This window comes from Anomaloglossus baeobatrachus, chromosome 4 (genome assembly GCF_048569485.1).
Source record: "Anomaloglossus baeobatrachus isolate aAnoBae1 chromosome 4, aAnoBae1.hap1, whole genome shotgun sequence".
NCBI classification, from domain to species: domain Eukaryota; kingdom Metazoa; phylum Chordata; class Amphibia; order Anura; family Aromobatidae; genus Anomaloglossus; species Anomaloglossus baeobatrachus.
Window position 1 is genome coordinate 425665777 of NC_134356.1, and position 21911 is coordinate 425687687.

The 21911-nt window shown below is 41.4% G+C and overlaps 1 protein-coding gene across 2 annotated transcripts in view; it reads right to left on the reverse strand.

The window, feature by feature from the left end:
* SND1 (staphylococcal nuclease and tudor domain containing 1) overlaps positions 1–21911 on the reverse strand; it is a 959968-nt gene that overhangs the window by 817018 nt on the left and 121039 nt on the right. For both annotated transcript variants that reach the window (XM_075345399.1, XM_075345398.1), the window contains exon 10: positions 6665–6778. In XM_075345399.1, coding sequence (XP_075201514.1) covers positions 6665–6778 — 114 coding nt within the window. The remainder of the gene's footprint in view (positions 1–6664; positions 6779–21911) is intronic.

Here is a 21911-nt window from a genome sequence, read left to right on the forward strand (position 1 = left end):
GCGACACGGGCAGCGATATGCCCGTGTCGCACAACCGACGGGGGTGGGTACGATCGCTTGCGATCTTGCTAGCGAGATCGCAGCGCGTAAAGCCCGCTTTAGGCTAGGTTCAATGTCATGTAATCATCCCTTATAATGGATCAGATAGAGATCAGTTTGCAAAAAAAGTTGTGGTAACACAACGTTTTTGTCCGTTATTAGAGAATGGATGTCTGCCGAATCAGTTTTTAACATGTGACATCTATGGACAATGGATCCATTATTGGATTGCTATTATGTTTGTAACCAATCAGTTAAGAAAACAACGGGTCCGTTACAAATGGAAGCACAACATATGTCTTAATAGTAAATCAATTAACGGATCCGTTGTTCATAGACTCCAATGTTTAAAAAAAAAAAAAAAAAAACACACGGATCTGGCAAAAATCAGTTTCCCAATGGATCCATTCTAATGGATGACTATAGGACATTTGACTTAAAAGGGAACCTGTCACCAGAATTTTCGCAATTAAACTAAAGAATCCCCTTCTGCAGCTCATGGGCTGCATTCTAGAAAGGTTCCTGTTGCTATTCTGCCCCCTTTCAGACTTAAATAAACAGTTTATAAAATCTTACCTTTTTGTATGCTAATGATGTTTTCTGGCCACTGGGGCGGGCTGTTTTTCGTCAGTTATTCCCCTCCTGCCGCTGTTCGCCGTCCCCCATTGCTCATTTACATACATAATGACGCAGCCCTCATGTAACAATGTGCTCCTGAGTTCTCGCGCATGCCCAGTGGCACTATTGCGGGACTGGGCACAAGATTATGAGTTGGTACTTGGATGACGCTGGTGATGACATTCCAGCGCTGCCCATAATCTCGCGCCTGCGCAGTAACCTCACCAGCGCTCGCAATTTGCACAATGCTCAGTCCTGCAATAGTGCCACTGGGCATGCGAGAGAACTCAGGAGCACTGCGATACATGAGGGCAGCGTCATCATGTATGCAAATGAGCAATGGGGGACGGCCAACAGCGGCAGGAGGGGGAATAACGGACGAAAAACAGCCCGCCCCAGTGGCCAAAAAAACATCATTAGCATACCAAAAGGTAAGATTTTATAAAGTGTTTATTTAGGTCTGAAAGAGGGGCCAGTAGCAAGATGAACCTTTCTAGAATGCAGCTCAGGAGCTGCAGAAGGGGATTCTTTTAGTTTATTTGCGAAAATTCTGGTGACAGGTTCCCTTTAAGCCTTAAAGACGCACTCCAAATTTCCTTCCCTATTTTCACTGGCAGCTGTTAGCCCTGTAAAAGTAAAATGATCAAGTTACAGAGGAAATTGTACCTAAATTAGTCATGGCTTTGCCATTAAGACAGAAGGCTTCAACAGTTGAGCTTTGATAGCTGTCAGTTTTGCAGAGAGGTATTTTGCTGTTGCCGCAGTTCAGCCGTTATGAAATGACAAGAGACACACATTCAAGGTCAACTTTAATCACTTAAAATGTTAATGGCAGCTCTCCATAAATATTTACTCCTTCAGGGCTTCCTCAACATTTAACAAATCTAATTCTTGTTGAATCAAAGCTGGCGGATTTTACATTGTTATTGGAAGCAGAGGATGTCTCTTGTATAGGAGACTCTGCTTGTGTGAAGGAATCTTTAGCAAGTCCTAAAAAATAATTGTCTTGAGAAACTTATTCCCAGTTACTAAGACTGTGCGTCAAATTACTTCTTCACCTCTGCCCATTGGAAGCAGGCGTTTAGCAGCCTTCTTGTTACGCCACAAAAGAATGTCTATTTCCAAATCTAAGTGAAAAGTGGCTTTTACACTGTAAGCCTATGAAGTGTCAGAATGAGGATGCACAGGCTTCCAGTGTAAGGGGGCGCTCACATCTGGGAAAGAAAAAAAAAATTGGTCACATTTTCTTCCAGAAAAGTGGGACGAGTGAACTCCGTTTAATAATCCATATGTAATGAGTGTGAGAAAAACATTTGTCGCCTAGCATCATTATGAGTTGTTTTTTTCTCAGCAACTTCCATGTTTCCTCGAAAAGAAGACAGGGTCTGATATTACTTTTTTGCTCCGAAAGATGCCCTAGGGCTTATTTTCAGGGGGTGTCTTATATTTTCCCCATGAACAAAAATCCACATTTATTCTTGGAAAAAAAAAAAAATCTACATTTCTTCAAATCTAATCATGTCATCACATTCTGGAACATAACATTTTGTGTTAATCCTGTTACTGGTCCAGGTGCACATTTTCTTATCTGATCTGCTATTCTCATGGTACAGAACCAGTCCTACAGTGGTGGGTACATATATTTACAAAGCTTTAAATTACCTGCGTACATGAATTATTCCTACTAGGGCTTATTTTCGGGATAGGTCTTTTTGAGGAAACTATTATTCTACAATAATTTACAGGATCATAGAGAGTGATCTTCTACGCTACAGAATGGTAATGTAGCTGTAAAAACGAACGGTACACGGTTGGGCGATGTGCCCTCCATTTGTTTTCTGGCACACACAGACTTGCATTGGCTATAAGTAGCGTGCTGTAATTTTTTCCTCAAGCTGACAATAGCTGAGAAAAAAAACAACTTACAGATCAGCACTGTCTTATTGTTTAACATTGGTTAAAGTGCTTTTCTTATTTCATTTTTTTTTTTTTTACGGATTGCACTCTGGGTATTTATATGCAGATGTAGGCAAAATCAACTTCTGGCTCACACAGAGCACAGCCATCACGTGACCCAGAAAGGGATCGAAGCAGAACTGAAAACTGGGGAAGCCAGTGATGGGCAAGGTATTAGAGAGGTGGTTCACTACTCTGCAATAGTGGCCACATCCCTGTAAAACAGATTGGGAAGGCTTTTTCTAAATATCTTGTTCAGCCAATTCTGCCTCTGAGTGGCGCTATTGCAGTCCACTCATCCCCATGCAGTGACACCCCGAGCTCCGTGACCTCTGAGATTCAGGGATGTCATGTTAACTTCCAGTTGACCCAACATCACCGAGCCCAGCCCCAGTCTTCCTAAGTGACTCGTCTGTGGGTGGGTTTTTCGCCGCTCGTCACAGCCCAGCATCACTCCTGCTTGCGGCGCTCTGCAGCGAAGGAGAGAGAGCGCGACATGCTGGCCTGTGGTGAGCGGTGAAACTCCACCTATAGCCCGGTCACTCAGGGAGACTGGGGCCGGGCACAGAGATGTCAGGTCAACCGGAAGTTGACGTGACATCACTGGCTCTCAGAGGTCACTTCATGGGGTTGAGTGGACGGCAATAACGCCGCTCAGAGGCAGCATTGGCTGAACAAGGTATTTAGAAAAAGCCTTCACTATCCGTTTTACAGGGATGTGGCCACTATTGCAGAGTAGTGAACCACCTCTTTAAACACAATTACACTACACACATTTACAAAGGTTTAGCTAATAATAAATGATTGTGAGTATTTCAAGGCTAAGTTCACATGAGCAAATAAAAATTTGTCCTATATTCATGCAGAAAAAAACTTGGACAATATTTTATCTGTATTATCATCCATATTGCATCAGTTTTTATACAACAGCAGTGATATCATATATTTTTATCAAATATAGTTTCCCATGTTAAAGAACTGCAGCGTATCAATAAAAATTGGATGCTATACAGCTGACCCATATGGGATTGAGGGATTTGCTTTTGCACACCCATAGACAAACAGGCGAGTCTTATCCGCAATATGGAGGAGACTAGTGCATGCTGCGATTTTTTTTAACTGAGAATTCAGTCTGTGAAAAGCAAAAATACAGTCATGAGGAGAGCACTACTGAATGACATTGGTCCGAGTGCTGTCAAATTTTTTTTCAGAGACGCCACTTGAACAGAAAATACGGTCATATGAATGTAGTTAGAAAAAAAAGGTTCTGTTCCTTGGTGTGATTGTCAGAATTCGAATCCACACACTATCCTAACTGGCTGCTAATTTAGACATCAGCATAGCATTCCCAGATGAAACAAAGATCACTGCACGTGCCCAGATGAAACCAAGATCACCGCACATGCACCACAAACTCCTTCCCTGACGGCCACTTAAAGGGAACCTGTCACCTAGAATATGAGTTCTGACCTATCAGCAGACGCATGTGTGCCCTAATTACACCTCCCTACCCATCCCTGTGCTATAAAATCGTATATTAAAGTAATAAAAAACGTTTTATTACCTTCATACTTCGTATGTAAATAGCAGGGAATGTGGTCACCGGGGCTGCGCCTTGCCCTATGGACGTCTACATATTTCCGTGGTATCACGCCCCTGTGGGCGTGATATCATGGAGCGACCTCCCCGTCGCTCATTCTATCGTGCGCGCATTGCAGCAGGCTTCTTTTCCGGGTGTTCAATCGCCAGCTTCAGACGCGCACTGTGCATGCGCAGTGCGCGTCTGAAACTGACAAGGAGAACCCGGAAGAGAAGCCTGCCGCAATGCTCACAGGTTAGCATCCGCGACGGGGACGTCGCCATGTGACTCCATGGTATCACGCCCACAAGGGCGTGATACCACGGAAATATGCAGACGTCCATAGGGCAAGGCGCCGCCCCGGTGACCACATTCCCTGCTATTTACATACGAAATATGAAGGTAATAAAACGTTTTGTTTTTTTTTATTACCTTCATATTATACAATTTTACAGCACAGGGATGAATAGGAGGTGTAACTAGGGCACACATGCGTCTGCTGATAGGTCAGAATGCATATTCTAGGTGACAGGTTCCCTTTAACTCTTCATAGGTTGCCCAAGCTACTTTATAACTTATTTTTACCTTTTAAGGACCAAAGCCCATTTTTGGTTTCTAAAAGATATAAAACACGATGGTGACAATTGGACAGTATACATGATCACAGGTTCCTTTAGGACTGAATCACAAGTATGAATGCTACTAGATGCTCTCAAAAGTTTGTGTTACTTGACTCTGTCCACATGTCTGAACTAGCCTTATTGTCTGAAGCCGCCCTTATTGTGTTTACTTACTTGTTTAGGCCCTGTGCACACTGGGAAATAACTCTCAAGAAAACTCCGCACCCTCTGGCAGAATATCGCACCCGCGGCAAAAGCCGCGGTAATAACGCACTCGCGGTCTTGCCGCAGTTTTTTTGTGGGTTGGTACCTGCGGTTTTTTACCATTATCTATGGCAAAAACCACAGGTACCTGCTGAAAAGAAGTGATATGCTCATTCTTTTTGCTGCAAAAATTCTGCAGCAAAGCCTAGAGGTAGAAAAAAACGCAGTTTGTGCACACCAATTTTTTTTCCCATAGGTTTTGCTGGGGAAGGACTGCAGCAAGGTTAGGACAAAAACCGCACCATTTCTGCCGCGAAAACCGCGGCAATTCTGCGCCAAAAAACGCAGTGTGCGCACAGGGCCTTAAAACCAAGAAAGGCAGCTCTAATATTCATGAAAGATTGAAAAGTAAAAAGGCTTGAAGGGATTTGAATGTACATCAGCATGAGTGAGAAAATGCCAAAGAACAGAGTACTGCTTTCCAGCCTCACAACAGTTCAGCTTGGAATAGGTAAAATGAAGGGTATTCAACCAAAGCCAATTATAATTATAGCTGGGTATGCAGCAAGAAGCCAAACGGCAGTCCAGAGCCATTAAATGGCAATTAGCATTGCGATGTTACTGGATGCTGGAGTGGATGCACTTGGAAAATAAACAAGGAGTGGGAAAGGTTTGTAGCATAGACCTACTTCATGCCACTGGCCATCTGCAAGTACAATTTATGATGAAACACCACAAATAGGTAGCTATATATGAGTGATCATTCACACAATGGTGATTTACAAGGAGATTAACTTTATATGAATAAAAGGAGCTGTAAGATCATCTGTAACCAGTTACTGTGCTGTAAAGTAGTCCATCCCCATTGTTTTATCTTCTGTCGAGGTGAGAGACTGGTTCCCACTTTCTATTAAAAGTGAAGGTGAACGTAATGTGTGATGTTGTACATTTGGAGCCAAGGATCAACTGATTGCAGCAAAACTCGAGTTTACCATACAATAAAAGGAATCTGTATGTTTGCTCCAGTCTGGTAAACAGAATCAGGGTGACATGTCATACCACAAAGGTCATGGAAAATGACAATTCATATTTAATACTCAATTACTTTTTGCTATCGTACATACATTCTGAATTTAAAGCTTCTGCAACATAAAAAGTAATTAAACTGAAGTACATGAGCTCACACATTCAAGCACATTTATTAATAGTCATCTGAAGGACTTGCAAATAAGGCACATTGAGCCAACCTTATCAAAGTGACACAAAGCACTTCATTTGGCACACATTTGATAAACTATAATTCTATTGAGATGGATTTGGCATGTCACCGCCTCGATTTCACAATATGCCAGTATTTCAGAATACAAAATGCATATCTCCTTGTGGTACAAAACCTCTACAAGATCAGAAAAACATGGCTGCTTTCTGCCAGAAACGGTGCCATGGATATCCACAGGTTCTATCTGCTATTGCAGTTACAAGTGATTGAAGACAGAAAAGACTACATGGTCCATCAAGTCTGCTCTTATGTACAAAACAGTCTTGTAGGATAACCACATCGTGATTCAGTGCTCAAGAGAAACGCAAACGCCACATTCAGGCCTTCTATGTATGTAATTACCAATGTAGGGGAAAGAACAGTGCTTACCTGGGCTCCTTCACCTTCAAGTCTGGGGGGGCGGATGCTGGAAAGATGAATGGTTTTGAATTCTCCAGAGCTCAGCTTCACCACCATGGCATCAGCATTTAACACTTGAACAACCTGTAAGAAAGTAAACAAATGTTAGCATAGCTGGAGCATTACCAGAAAAAGTCAATCTGCCCTAAGAAATGTAAAGAAAAACTTGGTGGTAATACAGAAAACAACAGGGGTGGTTACTTGTAGGGACTTCACTCACGGGATAGAATGGAAAGTAACCAGGACTGTTCAATATAGATTAGTGAGTTGGTTTGAATTAATTTAAATTTGGACACGTGTCTAACACACAAGAAAATGGCTTCTCCCAAATTGGAATTTTATGCGATTTCCTTTCTGCAAAACCAACAATATGGCCGATTTGCGGAGGGCCACGAAAGTGGTGAGCAAGCAAAAAACCCACCTCACTTCTCTGCGCTCCGGTCCTCCATCTACACTCTGCACTTCGTAGGAGGCCTCGGACATCACAATGTGTCGCCCGAAACCTACTCAGAACGCCGTGTGGAATGAATATGGAGGTACAGAACATCATGGGCAGCACATAACTAAGGAGGCCAGATGTAGCTGCAGTGGTTAAACAGGTGAGCGGAGGAGAGGGGCATTTATTTTTCTTATAATAATAATAATAATAATAATAATAATAATAATAATAATAATAATAATAAATATTATGGTACATTGAATTTGAATCACATTTTCAGGGCAATATCATGCAAACTACCAAATCCAAATTTTGGGCAACCTCCATAGCTAGCTATAAAAACTAACAACATAGATAGCATCAATGCTGGAGAGAAGAACAGGGAAGGAATAGACTGTGGATTTAATACATTCTTCTTTATTTTACAGGTTTACGTGTTTCAGAGATCAAAGCCTCCTTCATTAGCACTAAAGAAAAAAAATACAGCAGCCGCCATTATCTCAGAATCGCTGGGGGGTTGTGACTTACACAACCTCAGTAGGCAGTGTTACTTTACGTACAAATCCCGATAATATCTGGTAAGATCCTATTTGTGATTTTTATCCTCAGCGGTTTTAATACACATACCATGACTTTTTTTCTAATTACAAATCATTTATGCTATACAATAAATAAGTGCATAAATAAAATGATCTATAACTAGGGCTGAGCGAACCCGGACTGTAAAAGTCCGGATCCGTGCGGTTTCAAAGTTGCCCAGGTGCCGGATTCCGGGTGTTTGATCCGGCACTCTAGAATATATATAAAAAAAAAAAAAAAAAAACAAACAAAAAAAGGAAACATAAAGAAAATAAGAATGAAGCGAGAGCTTCATACTTACCCAGGCTCCGGCCCCGGCTGTACGCTGCTCCTGCTGCCTCTCTGTGCCGCTCATTTCATATGCACGGCTTTCCCCGCCCACCGGTCGGCTTGCTGTCTGTGATTGGTGCAGTCAGACGCACCCACAGCCTTTGTGACCGCGTCTGACTGCTTCCACTCACAGACGCGGTCTGCGGATCATCGCCGGCACCACTCATCCTGGGCCTCCCGATGCACGATTCATGTACAGTTAGACCTAGGCTGAGCAGAGGAAACATCGCCAGCGCGGCTCATCCTGGGCCTCCCTGTGCACAATTCATGCACCGGGAGGTGCAGGCTGAGCAGAGAAGGAAACATCGCCGGCGCGGCTCATCCTGGGCTGCCTGCTTCATGAAGCAGGTCGCTCAGGCTGAGCAGAGCAGGACACATCGTGGGCTGCATTTTGAACATGCCCCCCTATCACGTGACAAATTACGTCATACCTGGAAAGAGCCCATACATTCTAGCACCTACCTTTACTTTTAGTGCACGATCTACATGCACGCAGCTCCGGAAGTGAATGCCCGACACGGAAATAGCTTGCCGCCATTACACGGAGCATGGGTGAGTACACTGCGCGCGGTCCTATCCCTTCCACAAACATTTTTAATCCCCAGATTCTGGTTCCTATAGACTTATATGGGTACCAGATTCCGGACAAGATCCGGATTTTTTAAGAAAATGAACCCACCGGTCCCGGTTGTTTTTTTGCGCGTCCGCTCAGCAATATCTATAACTATAAAAACAATTGTTCTCCATCACCCACTGCAGAGACAGCAAACCAGTACAAGGCCACATGAGCAGGTCATGTTCACATTGCAGTATTTGGATCAGTGTGTTACATCAGTATTTTGTCAGCCAATACCAGAAGTTGGATAAACATAAAAGTGAAATTGTTTCCATTATTCCAAACTATTGTATCAAATTCTGACATATGAACATGACCCTATTCCTGCCCATCCAAGTAATGACCTAAGGCTAGGTTCACATAAGTGATGGAGGCTCTGCTATGAGGGGCTGTCACAGTTCTGTCCTTTTTACTAAAACAAATAGCATGGCATGGGCACCATAATACAGTGTTTCCCCAAAAATAAGACAAAGTCTTTATTATATTTAGCTCCAAAAGAATAGTTCGGGCTTATTTTCAGATGTCTTATATTCTGTATTGGAGTCAGTGATTGGGTTGTCAGTTAATGGAGTATTCACTCCCTTCCCCCGCCTATCCCTCTGCAGCGGTGTCAATGATTGAAACACTTGTCAGTGTGTATTTTCTATGAGGTGGTCACGCTCAGGTGAGGAGAGCCGCCGGCTAGAACAAGCATAGTGATGCAATCATTGGGCAGTAATACGGCAGTCTGACTGAATCACTGATGCCAGCACAGAGGGGTGGGCGGAAATATGGGTATGGGAAGGGGGTGAATGTTTATTTGCAACTAACACACGTTCCAATTACGGATAAGGGCACAGAGGGGTGGGCTTCTCTTTGGAGCAGGAATTATATTATAAGCATACTCCAAAAAGTCCTACCAAAGCTTATTTTCAGGAAAATACTTTTACTTTTGGCTACTTTTAGCCGACCACCATTTGGACAGAGCTGCGATCTGTAACTACTGTTTAGCTACAGTACTTACAGGTTGTCAGGGGTAGTCACAGCTCCTGTCTCAGCAGCTGTTGCTCTCCCTCTCCCCATCCCTGGCTACTGTGTGTAACACAAGTCTATCACAGAACCACCAGGACATCAACTAAAGCAAGTACAGAATAATTATAATATACAGACTACCAAGTCACAGGTATATATCTATCTCAAAGTAATTGTCCCCTATCCACACTGGTAAATGAGCCTTGAGCCCTGTGACCACGGGACAAACTACCTGTGGATTTTCCAGACAAATCCACAGGTTCACGCAAGTACAGATAGTCCCCATGTTATTCTATGGGATTTGGGGAGTGCTGTATCAATGCTGTGGTTTTTGCGGCTGCGAATTTTACGCCACACGTAACTGCATGTCAATTATTCCTGCAGATTGTTCCGCGCGATCTCTATACTTACCTGCCTTGATTGAAGACACCGGAGACTCTTCCATCGGTGTAGACGAACGGGACGGAGCCAGGAGCGGGCTGCAAGAGTTGGGTGGGGCCTGCACGAGCTCCGGTCATGTGACCGCCGGAGCTCATCCAGGTCCCGTCCATCTTCTCCAGGAGCCGGCCAGAAAACAAGTTGCTGTGCGACACAGGTAAGTATGAACTCACTTATCACGCCAGCACTTGTTCTGCATTGAGGATGCAGTGCCCAAGCCATGGTACTGTATCCTCAATGCAGAATGCCCGCAGCATATCTACAGGACCTCTGCACCAAAAAACACAGCACAACTCAGACAAAGTTGTGCTGCGGATTTATGGGAGCTCTTGCAGAATGTCCTGCGGATATATCCGCAGGACATTTTCCCCGTGGCACATGGCCTTAAGGTCAATTTGCATACGAACAGCTGTCGTTTAAATGTCTGTTTACACAATCAGACCAATATACACGATACTCAGTGAGCGAGTTATACTATAGCGCTCGGTGCAAAAAGGCTGCCATTGCTGTCGGCAGTGTGAGCCCTGTTTATACAAGGTGAATTAACGCCAAGAACGCTTCATGAAATATGATTTATCCCCATGAACACTGTTTTGTTCATTCATCGGCAGCTTGTTTACACTGCAAAATAATTGTGAAACATGCATTTTCCTTAACGGTCATTCACAAGTATCTTGCAGTGTAAATGTCCCTTTAGTAATGTGGTGGATGAAGAGGACACTTTTGAAGGAATTGTATGGTCCGCTTTTCAAGTCTAAATGATTAAGCTACCTGCAACCCAATGGAAAATACAACATTCAAATTCCTGGAGAAGACATGTCCAAAGCACATTGCATTCTCAAACAGTGTGTGTATCAGGGAATAAATGGAGCGGTGAAAAAATGCTTCTATTGCGAAAAACTGCCACCCAGCCCGAGGGAAGCCCAAACACAAACTAAGCGTAATGTATAGGGCTGGTAGACAACGCACTCATTTTGTGTCCTCGTCATCTGAATTATACTGACAAATCAAGAGATAAAAATCAGACTTCACTGTGGTATGAGCCTATAAACCAAACTTCCAGCTACTTCAGCACACAACAAAAAAAATCTAAAGTTTCCTAAATTCTTAAGTAAACATGGAACAGGCAATGCTTAAAATAAAAAAAATTATGTATTATATGGTTATTTGGAGAGTGGAGTTGGAGCCTGCCACACCACTCTGCTGCACAGGTTTTCCCAAATTTTATGACAAATTGTGAAATATTTAAGAAAAGAAAACCTGCAATGCATATTTTAAAATCATATTAATTTCACCCATTTACTTTGAGCATTTGTATTACACATGCAGTGCAATGAAAGACAAGATGCCTACAATACAGAGTAGACTTCATGAACTGAAGTACCTGCACTCTATACATTACTCCGCTAAGTGCTGAATTTTGCTTTCATTAAAAGCTTGTCAGTAAAGGGCAAATATTCGCTTATCAAGTGAGAAATGGAGCGCACAGCACAGCCAGTGTAAGGGCTGATTAATGAGGGTTCACAAGGTATAGCATTTAACCACATTAATGTGGTGACCAAATCTGCTCTTATTAGAAAAACCAAACGACTTCAGCTTCTAATACTGCAGGGGCCGGAAAAAAAATATACATTTAAGTGAGGTGTAACAGCATTTATACATTTCCCAGCTTAGGTTTGGCCTCTAATGGACTAAAAACACCTTTCCTCAAATGGCTGAAAGAAAATGGAATAAGGGAGTGAAGCATGCAAATGGACAACGTGGATATTTATACTCGGGTTACTGAGATTTGTGTAATTCTCTACACTCAAAAGCCTGCTAAACACCAGGCACTAACAATCAATCCGCACATGGCTGTATCGAAGTTTTGTCAGAGCCAAATACCAGGAGATATCAAAGAGAATGCAGTTTAACACATGACACACCAAAAAGGAGACAATAAACATACTGATAGGGGATTTAGATTGTGGGCCCCAATGGGGACAGAGTTGCTAATATATGTAAAGCTCTGTGGAACGAATGGCGCTATATATGTGAATAAATATTTTCTGAATGCTCAGCTCTGTATAATTCTACCCATACCACTGATTGGCAACTTTCTGCCCAAGTACTGTACATTCAACCCAGAAAGCAGGCATAAGCACAAAGCTTCCAGTCAGTGCTAGGGAGTGGTTTGACCACCTGGCAGAAGGTCAAGTAGTGCTCGAATGATAATCTCCTGCTGATACAACAGTGATTTTATACAAACACTAAAGTTGCCCAACCATTGGAGGTAGAGTTTGTTTCCTTCCTCCCTGAAGAGACAATTTGAATATTTCCCAGAGGAGCATTGCAGCTATAAGTCTCCTCACCACTGACAGCCAGATTGGTTTGTCAGTCTCCGCAAGGAGAATAGTTTTCACCTGAGACTAAAGTAGCCCAGTAAGAGATACATTGCTGGAATCAGGGTCTCTCACTTTACATCATGTTGCTTGTAGATTACATATCAAAAACAGTGATTGTTCCATTAAAAATAATCTAACTGTGGAATGAAACTCCATACTTTACTAACATCAACATACTGTAATATAAGCTGCTTCTAATAAGGTAAACTACATGAACGGCTAGCAACGGTAGTGTCAGAACGGTCCTTGTGCATTTCAAGTATTAGGCCTTTAATTGGTCTATGGGCAGGAAAAGTTTAAAAGAGGTTGAGGATAAGTTACCAGGTCATCAGAAAATCAAGATCCTGATGCAAAACAAGATCAGGTTGTCGGAAATGTAGTCATTACTTAGCACTTTTCAGCCATATTTGTCGCAGAAATATAAACAGAACCCAAAGTACTTCAATGTGGGTCAGTCCGGAGATGTTGTATGAAGTATTCTGCACAGGTATATGACTTGTGTGGTAAACTGAAGCCATGATGAAAATGTGAACATCACACTTCTATTCAAAAGTGACTCAGGCTATTTTTCATATTTGTTTTCCTAGGACTGAAGGGTTCCCAAAATGTAATCGCCATTCTTGGGATAGAAGCCCCATACAAATACCGTGCACATTTGCTTGCACAACACTGAATATCTGTTAAAATTTAAACAACACCTGTAATTGAACATCAATCCAATAAGAATGGATCAATGGCATGTCAGTCTAATGCAGTCTGCTCAGACATCTTACCACAGACAATGTGTGAAAAAAAAAAAAAAAAAAAATAGAATCTCTTAACATACATACCTACAGTGGCATGGAAAATTTGGACTCCACTGGTCAAAATTACGATAATGACAATAAAGGAAGCTGAAGAAGAAATGATCTCTAAGAGGCATACAAAAAGTTAAAAAGATGACACATTTCCTTTGCATTTTAGGCAAAAATTGTAAAAAAAAGTCTTTTTTTTTTTTTTTTATTTTTACAAAAAAACACACAATATGCAAAAATGTTTGGGCAGCTTGTATGGTTAGTACCTAGTGGCACCCTCTTTGGCAAGTACCACCACATGTAAAACACTTTTCGTAGCCAGTCAAGAGACTTTCAATCCTTGTTTCGGGGATTTTTATCCATTTCTCCTTGAAAACGTCTTCCAATTCTGTGACATTCCTGGGTTGTCTTGCATGCACTGCTCTTTTGAGGTCTACCCAGATTTTCAGTAGATCAGTGGAATAAGAGGGCCATTGTTAAACCTTCAGCTTGCGCCTAGTGAGGTAGTCTATTATGGATTTAGACTTGTGTTTAAGATCACTGTCCATTTGTAGAAGCTTTTTTCTCACACAGATTTTGCTATGTTTGCTTGCATGAAGAATTTGTTGAAATTTCATTGAATCCATTTTTCCCTCTACCTGTGTAATGTTCTCTATGATAACCCCAAAGCATGATTGATCCAATCCACCCCAATACTTAAGAAATTTTGTGCCCTATTTTATCCACACAAACCTTTGATCATTGTGTCCAGAGAGTTCTATTTTGTCCTAATCGGTCCACAGGACTTGTTTCAAAAATACATCAGCATGTTTAGATGTTCTTTTGCATACTTCTGATGATGAATTTTATGGTGAGGATTCAGGTGGTTTTCTACTGATGACTCTTCCATGAAGGCCATAGTTGTGCAGTGTCTGTGAACAGTAGAACAATGTACCACAACTCCAGAGTCTGCTAAGTCTTCCTGAAGTTTTTTTTGCAGTCATACGAGGGTTCTGATTTGCCCATCTAGCAATCCTAAGAGCAGCTCTCACAGACATTTTGATTGATCTTCCTGACCTTATCTTGATTTCCACTGTTCCTATTAACTGCCATTTCTTAATTATATTTAGAACTGAGGAAAAGGGTAACGAGAAAATGCTTTGTCTTCTTACAGCCTTCTCCTGCCTTGTGGGCCTCCACCATATTCAGAGTGCTAGGCAGCTGTTTAGAAGAGCCCAAGGCTAGAGGAGGCTGGGGGGATTTTATAAAGCTGTGAAATGTGCATCACCTCCCCCCTTTTCTAAAGTGAAAAAGCCATGACCCTAATAGGCTAATTAATGTATGAGACCTTGGTCAAAGTTATCTGAGCACAAAGGTCTGCAAGGGTGTTCAAACTTTTGATTCGGCCCATTTTCATTTTTTTTTTTTTTTTTTTTTTTGAAATGTAAAAATATAAAAGATTAAATAAAAAAAATTCCCACCCCCCAAAAAAATGCAAAGGAAATGTGTCATCTATAACTTTACGCTCTTAGAGATCATTTAATCTTCAACTTGCTTAGCTGTTAACAATAACAGTACTTTTGACCACTGGTGCCCAGACGTATGCCACCGTACCTACAGATAATTTTCACAACTGGTATTTCTAAATATAATATTTTCTACACACAAAAAACAAAAAAATAAAAAAACTACCTATCAAAGCAATTTATATGGGTTTTCTTTTAAAGGCACACAAAATGAATAAAAAAAAAAATCACCATGACACCAAGTTATTGCTGGCCTTCTAGTAAATAATCAGGCGAGTGCAGGTTATGGACTAGATCCGCGTTTTGTTTATCAAGTTATTTGTCTAAAACAAATCTTCTGAAACAGTCATGTAATGCTCCAGTTTATCTTCATTTGGAGGCAGAAAGATTTAGCAACATGCAGGCCAATTATATACCTCCCCACTGGTTTAGTTCATACAAGGAATTCATCAGTTCTGACAGGCCAAGTGGACTCAGACGATACGTGACCATAGCTACGAGGCTTGGAATCCACCAATTTATAAATATTACATCAGGAATCTACATTATTGGGATGCAACACATACAAAAATGTATGCCAATGGCTTCCTAAAGGGAATGTGTCATCTGAAAATAAAAGAACCTGTTTAAAAACAGCAGGTTATTTTGAAGTCCTTTAATTAGGTTTAATTTCAATTCTCCATATTACTACAGTAAACAAAACTGAGGGGAAAAAAAAAAATTTTATGCCATTTTTGTAAATTTAATAGACTGGCCACTAAACGTGATAACAGACTCATACTTCCTGTTCTTTATAGAAGTGTTTTTGGCAGACGTATTAGCACCAGCAGGATTCAAAATCACAGATCACCTTTAGGCCGGCGTCACATTTGCGATACTCACATGAGAATGGCGTTGCATCACTCGGCACAGACTAGCACTCTCTAAACAAGTGTGTGCACACGCCGTGTCAGGAGATGCAACACAAGTCACTCGCAAGTCTGACTCCGGCCTTACACCCAATAAGTGATGGTGTGATGACTGCTCACCTCCTCCTTTTCACAATGACCATTGCCCAGAAAATCTTCTATTCAAGTCAATAGGGTCAGATTCTATTTTGGCTGCCAAAAAGATAGTAAACTTCGTGGCAAAAGTGAAAATTGCAGACTTCTATTTAATCATTTAACCCCTTACTGCCGAAGCCTGTTTACACTTTCCTGACATGGCCAAATTTTACGATTCTGACCAGTGTAACTTTATGAGGTTATAACTATAGAATGCGTCCTAACTTTCAAATTAAATTTTTGACGCTAACACCTCGTGGTGCCTGCTGAAGCCATAACCTACACGCTTTTAATAGCGGTTGTGATTATTTATTTTCAAAACTGCATTAGGTGAGCACATCTGATTTTTTTCCTGCAAACGTTTGTAATGTTAGTACCCTATTAATGCCTTTTGTCTTTTCAGTCTTCTTCACATTGATTCAACGAAGTCCCAGTGATTCAGAGATTGTTTTTTCATTACATCTTGTACTTCATGGTAGTGATAACTTTAGGTCGAAATTTTTATGTTCATTTGTGAAAATATTGAACATTTTGGTGAAAATTTTTTAATTTTCAAACTTTTAAATTTTATACCCTTCAACCAGAGTGTTATCTCACACGAAATAGTTAAATTTACCACATATCTATTTTACATCAGTAACATTTTTTTAAACTTTTGGTTAAAAAGTTATCAGCAATTTCTAATTTTTCCAACAAAATTTACAAATTTAATAATTATTATAGGGACCACATCACATTTGAAGTGACTATAAAAAGGGGCCTGTATGAGTGAAAATAAACAAAAATGTGACAAAAAAATTTTTTTATTGTTTTGGGCTGGTTTTTTTTTTTAAATGCAACCCTCAAAGTACTCTAAACCCCATTCAATAAGTTTATTAACCCTTCAGGTGCTTCACAGGAATTAAAGCAACCATACAATTTGTGCAATTTCTCCTGCATACACAGATACCCCATATGTGGTGGAAATCTATTTGGGGACACAGCAGGATTCAGAAAGGAAAGAGCGCTATTTGAATTTTGGTGTGCCATTTTGGCTGGAATAAATTGCTAACACGATGTCACATTTGAAGCGCCATAACATACCAAAACAGCAGAAACCACACACATGGGTGACCCTAATTTGCAAACTACACTGAATGCAGAATTATCAGGCTAGTTGTATTTTAGAGGATTTTTTTTTTTTTTTTTTATTATTGATCAACAACTATGTTCTCAAATCAACCCAAAAGACTCAAATATCAAAGCTTATTATTTTTGGAAGTTGGAGTGGTTTTTTTTGGTTTTTTTTTAGATTTGGCTATCTTAGGACGTTATCTGTTTGTGCGGGAACTATTACTGTGCAGAATTAGGCAACTTAATAAAAACCAAAATATATTCCCATCTCACTTGTTTATTTTCACCAGGTAAACCAATAAAACTGCACAAAATTTAGAAATAAACATTTCTGACATGCAAAAACAAAACCCCAAAAAAGAGAAATTTTGTTACTTACCGTAAATTCTTTTTCTTATAGTTCCGTATTGGGAGACCCAGACCATGGGTGTTTAGCTTCTGCCTCCGGAGGACACAAAGTAATACACTTAAAAGTGTAGCTCCTCCCTCTGAGCTTATACACCCCCTGGTAGCCAGTCCTAGCCAGTTTAGTGCAAAAGCTGAAGGAGAATAGCCACCCACAAGTAGAACCGAGTAAGAACCGGAACAACCGGAGACTCTGTCCACGACAACAGCCGGTGATAACACACGGAACAAGAAAATTGCCAACGGGCAACAGGGAGGGAGCTGGGTCTCCCAATACAGAACTATAAGAAAAAGAATTTACAGTAAGTAACAAAATTCTCTTCTTCTTTATCGTTCCTTTGGGAGACCCAGACCATGGGACGTTCCAAAGTTGTCCCTGGGTGGGAATAAACAGAAAAAACTAAGAAGTAGGTGGAGCCTAACTTCACAAGTGGGCGACAGCCGCCTGAAGGATGCGTCTGCCCAAGCTCGCATCTGCCGAAGCATGAGCATGCACTTGGCAGTGCAAAAAGATGGGAAGGGCACCACCCAGTGGGATCTCCTGGTATACACAAATTTATGAGAAACAAAGAAGAGAAAAAGGGGTATACCAAACGCGGGATCACCACAATATTAAACAATGATTATTGAATTTTATTAGGTTATTAGACAACCAGAACACGAGACACATGTCTCCACACTGAAAAATTACTAGAAAACACACAATGACACAGGGTAAAAACATTTAAAAAGCCATAGGCATGACAAACATGTCCGCCAGGAACCAGTTATATGATGATGTATAAATATAATTATAACAGGGACACTCCAATCACTATTGCACAAGGCCCGTATCTGGCATGAAAGGGTAAATGCAATAAAGTACACTAGTGGGTATATATGGTAACATGTAATACATTTGTTATATAGAAACACTAAAGATTACACACATATGGTGGATCCACAATGATGTATAATTAACAACATATAGAAGGTTGTTATATGGAAACACTTGTGCAGATACAGAAATCTCCAGTCATAGATGAACGGTACGGGCTCTTATGGAGTAATACTGCAATCTATATAGGTACAGAAAGACCAATGCTGTGTAGATAGTAACATATAACAGATTATAAAATGGAGACACTTAGATTGCACAAATATAAGAGATCTTCACTAAATACGTGAAGTGATATAGATCAATAAATAGATCTAGCAACCAAGTACGTCCAGGTCCCTATCAATACACAGTAACTCCATAACCACAATACCTTTACAAAGAGTGTATCCTAAAAAGATCGCCCATATAGTGCAAAATGGCATTAGACTAGTAATTCTATCTGCTTAGTAAATATACCCGTGTTATATCACCACATGTAGCCAGGATCCCGGATGCTTCAAACCACCAAAGAAATATATGGGGTAAATGAATGCAGCAACCAGGTTACAAGCAGTACAGAAACGGACCTACATCCATCATCCTATAAAATAAGTAGCAACCACGCTAATGGGGTGGATGAGAGGAGCGACCAAAGGGGTTCCTGGCCTGGACACCCCACGCGTATCGCCACGTATCCAGTGGCTTCCTCAGGGGAAAAGAAGGCGATATGATATGGCCATGTGTGTCCTATTTAAAGGAGTATAATCAGTGCTTACCCGCAGCTGCACGATTTTTTCATGCTGGAGGTAAAGTTCCGATGGCGGCCGCCATCTTGCCTGGTCACATGATATGGAGAGCGTCCTCCCCTATCTTATAATGCGCATGCGCGAGTCAAATACCGCTCGAATACACACGAAATATGTCCAAGGAGCGGCGCTTCTCCTTGCTGTCTATTGGCGAAATTCATAACTGAGAAGTTACTATTATAATTACAAGCAGATCACAATATGCTAGTACCCTCAGTAACCCAGTCAATGTTATGCGCATGCGCTATTTAGACACAGGGGTAAGAAAAGATGGAGTATTAACCCCTTTGCAGACGGAACACTTTCAAAATACCTACAGACTTATATTGTTACTTTAAAAGGAGATTTCTCAAGAAAACGCATGATGGAATAAACATAAGGACCTATCCATTCGGAAGAATCATCATATATTATATCAATAATACAAATATTATATTAAATGTATTATTGATATAATATATGATGATTCTTCCGAATGGATAGGTCCTTATGTTTATTCCATCATGCATTTTCTTGAGAAATCTCCTTTTAAAGTAACAATATAAGTCTGTAGGTATTTTGAAAGTGTTCCGTCTGCAAAGGGGTTAATACTCCATCTTTTCTTACCCCTGTGTCTAAATAGCGCATGCGCATAACATTGACTGGGTTACTGAGGGTACTAGCATATTGCGATCTGCTTGTAATTATAATAGTAACTTCTCAGTTATGAATTTCGCCAATAGACAGCAAGGAGAAGCGCCGCTCCTTGGACATATTTCGTGTGTATTCGAGCGGTATTTGACTCGCGCATGCACATTATAAGATAGGGGAGGACGCTCTCCATATCATGTGACCAGGCAAGATGGCGGCCGCCATCGGAACTTTACCTCCAGCATGAAAAAATCGTGCAGCTGCGGGTAAGCACTGATTATACTCCTTTAAATAGGACACACATGGCCATATCATATCGCCTTCTTTTCCCCTGAGGAAGCCACTGGATACGTGGCGATACGCGTGGGGTGTCCAGGCCAGGAACCCCTTTGGTCGCTCCTCTCATCCACCCCATTAGCGTGGTTGCTACTTATTTTATGGGATGATGGATGTAGGTCCGTTTCTGTACTGCTTGTAACCTGGTTGCTGCATTCATTTACCCCATATATTTCTTTGGTGGTTTGAAGCATCCGGGATCCTGGCTACATGTGGTGATATAACACGGGTATATTTACTAAGCAGATAGAATTACTAGTCTAATGCCATTTTGCACTATATGGGCGATCTTTTTAGGATACACTCTTTGTAAAGGTATTGTGGTTATGGAGTTACTGTGTATTGATAGGGACCTGGACGTACTTGGTTGCTAGATCTATTTATTGATCTATATCACTTCACGTATTTAGTGAAGATCTCTTATATTTGTGCAATCTAAGTGTCTCCATTTTATAATCTGTTATATGTTACTATCTACACAGCATTGGTCTTTCTGTACCTATATAGATTGCAGTATTACTCCATAAGAGCCCGTACCGTTCATCTATGACTGGAGATTTCTGTATCTGCACAAGTGTTTCCATATAACAACCTTCTATATGTTGTTAATTATACATCATTGTGGATCCACCATATGTGTGTAATCTTTAGTGTTTCTATATAACAAATGTATTACATGTTACCATATATACCCACTAGTGTACTTTATTGCATTTACCCTTTCATGCCAGATACGGGCCTTGTGCAATAGTGATTGGAGTGTCCCTGTTATAATTATATTTATACATCATCATATAACTGGTTCCTGGCGGACATGTTTGTCATGCCTATGACTTTTTAAATGTTTTTACCCTGTGTCATTGTGTGTTTTCTAGTAATTTTTCAGTGTGGAGACATGTGTCTCGTGTTCTGGTTGTCTAATAACCTAATAAAATTCAATAATCATTGTTTAATATTGTGGTGATCCCGCGTTTGGTATACCCCTTTTTCTCTTCTTTGTTTCTCATGCACTTGGTAGTGCTTCGAAAAGGTATGCAGGCTAGTCCAAGTGGCAGCCTGACAGACTTGTTGAGCCGTAGCCTGGTGCCTAAAAGCCCAACAGGCACAGACAGCTCTGGTCGAGTGTGCTTTGATCCCCGGCGGGGGAGGCACCTGAGTACTCTGGTAGGCGTCCGAAATGGTCGATCTAATCCAACGGGCCAAGGTCGGCTTAGAAGCAGAGAGACCCTTGCGCCGCCCTGTGGTTAGCACAAAAAGAGGTGCACCGCCTAAGCGCAGCGGTGCGAGACACATAGATCCGGAGAGCACGCACCAGATATAGAGTATGCAGCGCTTTCTCAAAGCGATGAACAGGGGCCGGACAGAAGGAAGGCAAAGAAATATCCTGGTTAAGGTGGAAGGGAGAGACCACCTTAGGAAGAAAGTCCGGGGTCGGACGGAGAACTACCTTGTCTTGGTGAAAAACCAAAGAAGGTTACTCCGAGGAGAGCGCAGCCAAATCAGAGACTCTCCTGAGAGAAGTTATGGCAACTAGAAAGGCCACCTTTTGAGAAAGACGATACAAAGAAACCTCCCTAAGGGGCTCGAAAGGGGGTTTCTGCAATACCGTGAGGACCAAGTTAAGGTCCCAGGGATCCAAGGGCCGCCGATAAGGCGGAATGATGTGAGACGCACCTTGCATGAAGGTGCGGACCTGAGCCAGCCGGGCGAGACGCCGCTGGAACAGCACTGATAGAGCTGAGACTTGTCCCTTGAGAGAGTTGAGGGACAGTCCTAGCTGCAGACCGGACTGTAAAAGAGACAGAAGGGTCGGCAACGAGAATGGCCAAAGAGAATGGCCGGAAGAGCGACACCAGGACAGGAAAATTTTCCAAGTCCTGTGGTAGATCTTGACGGAGGAAGACTTACGAGCCCGAGTCATAGTGGAGA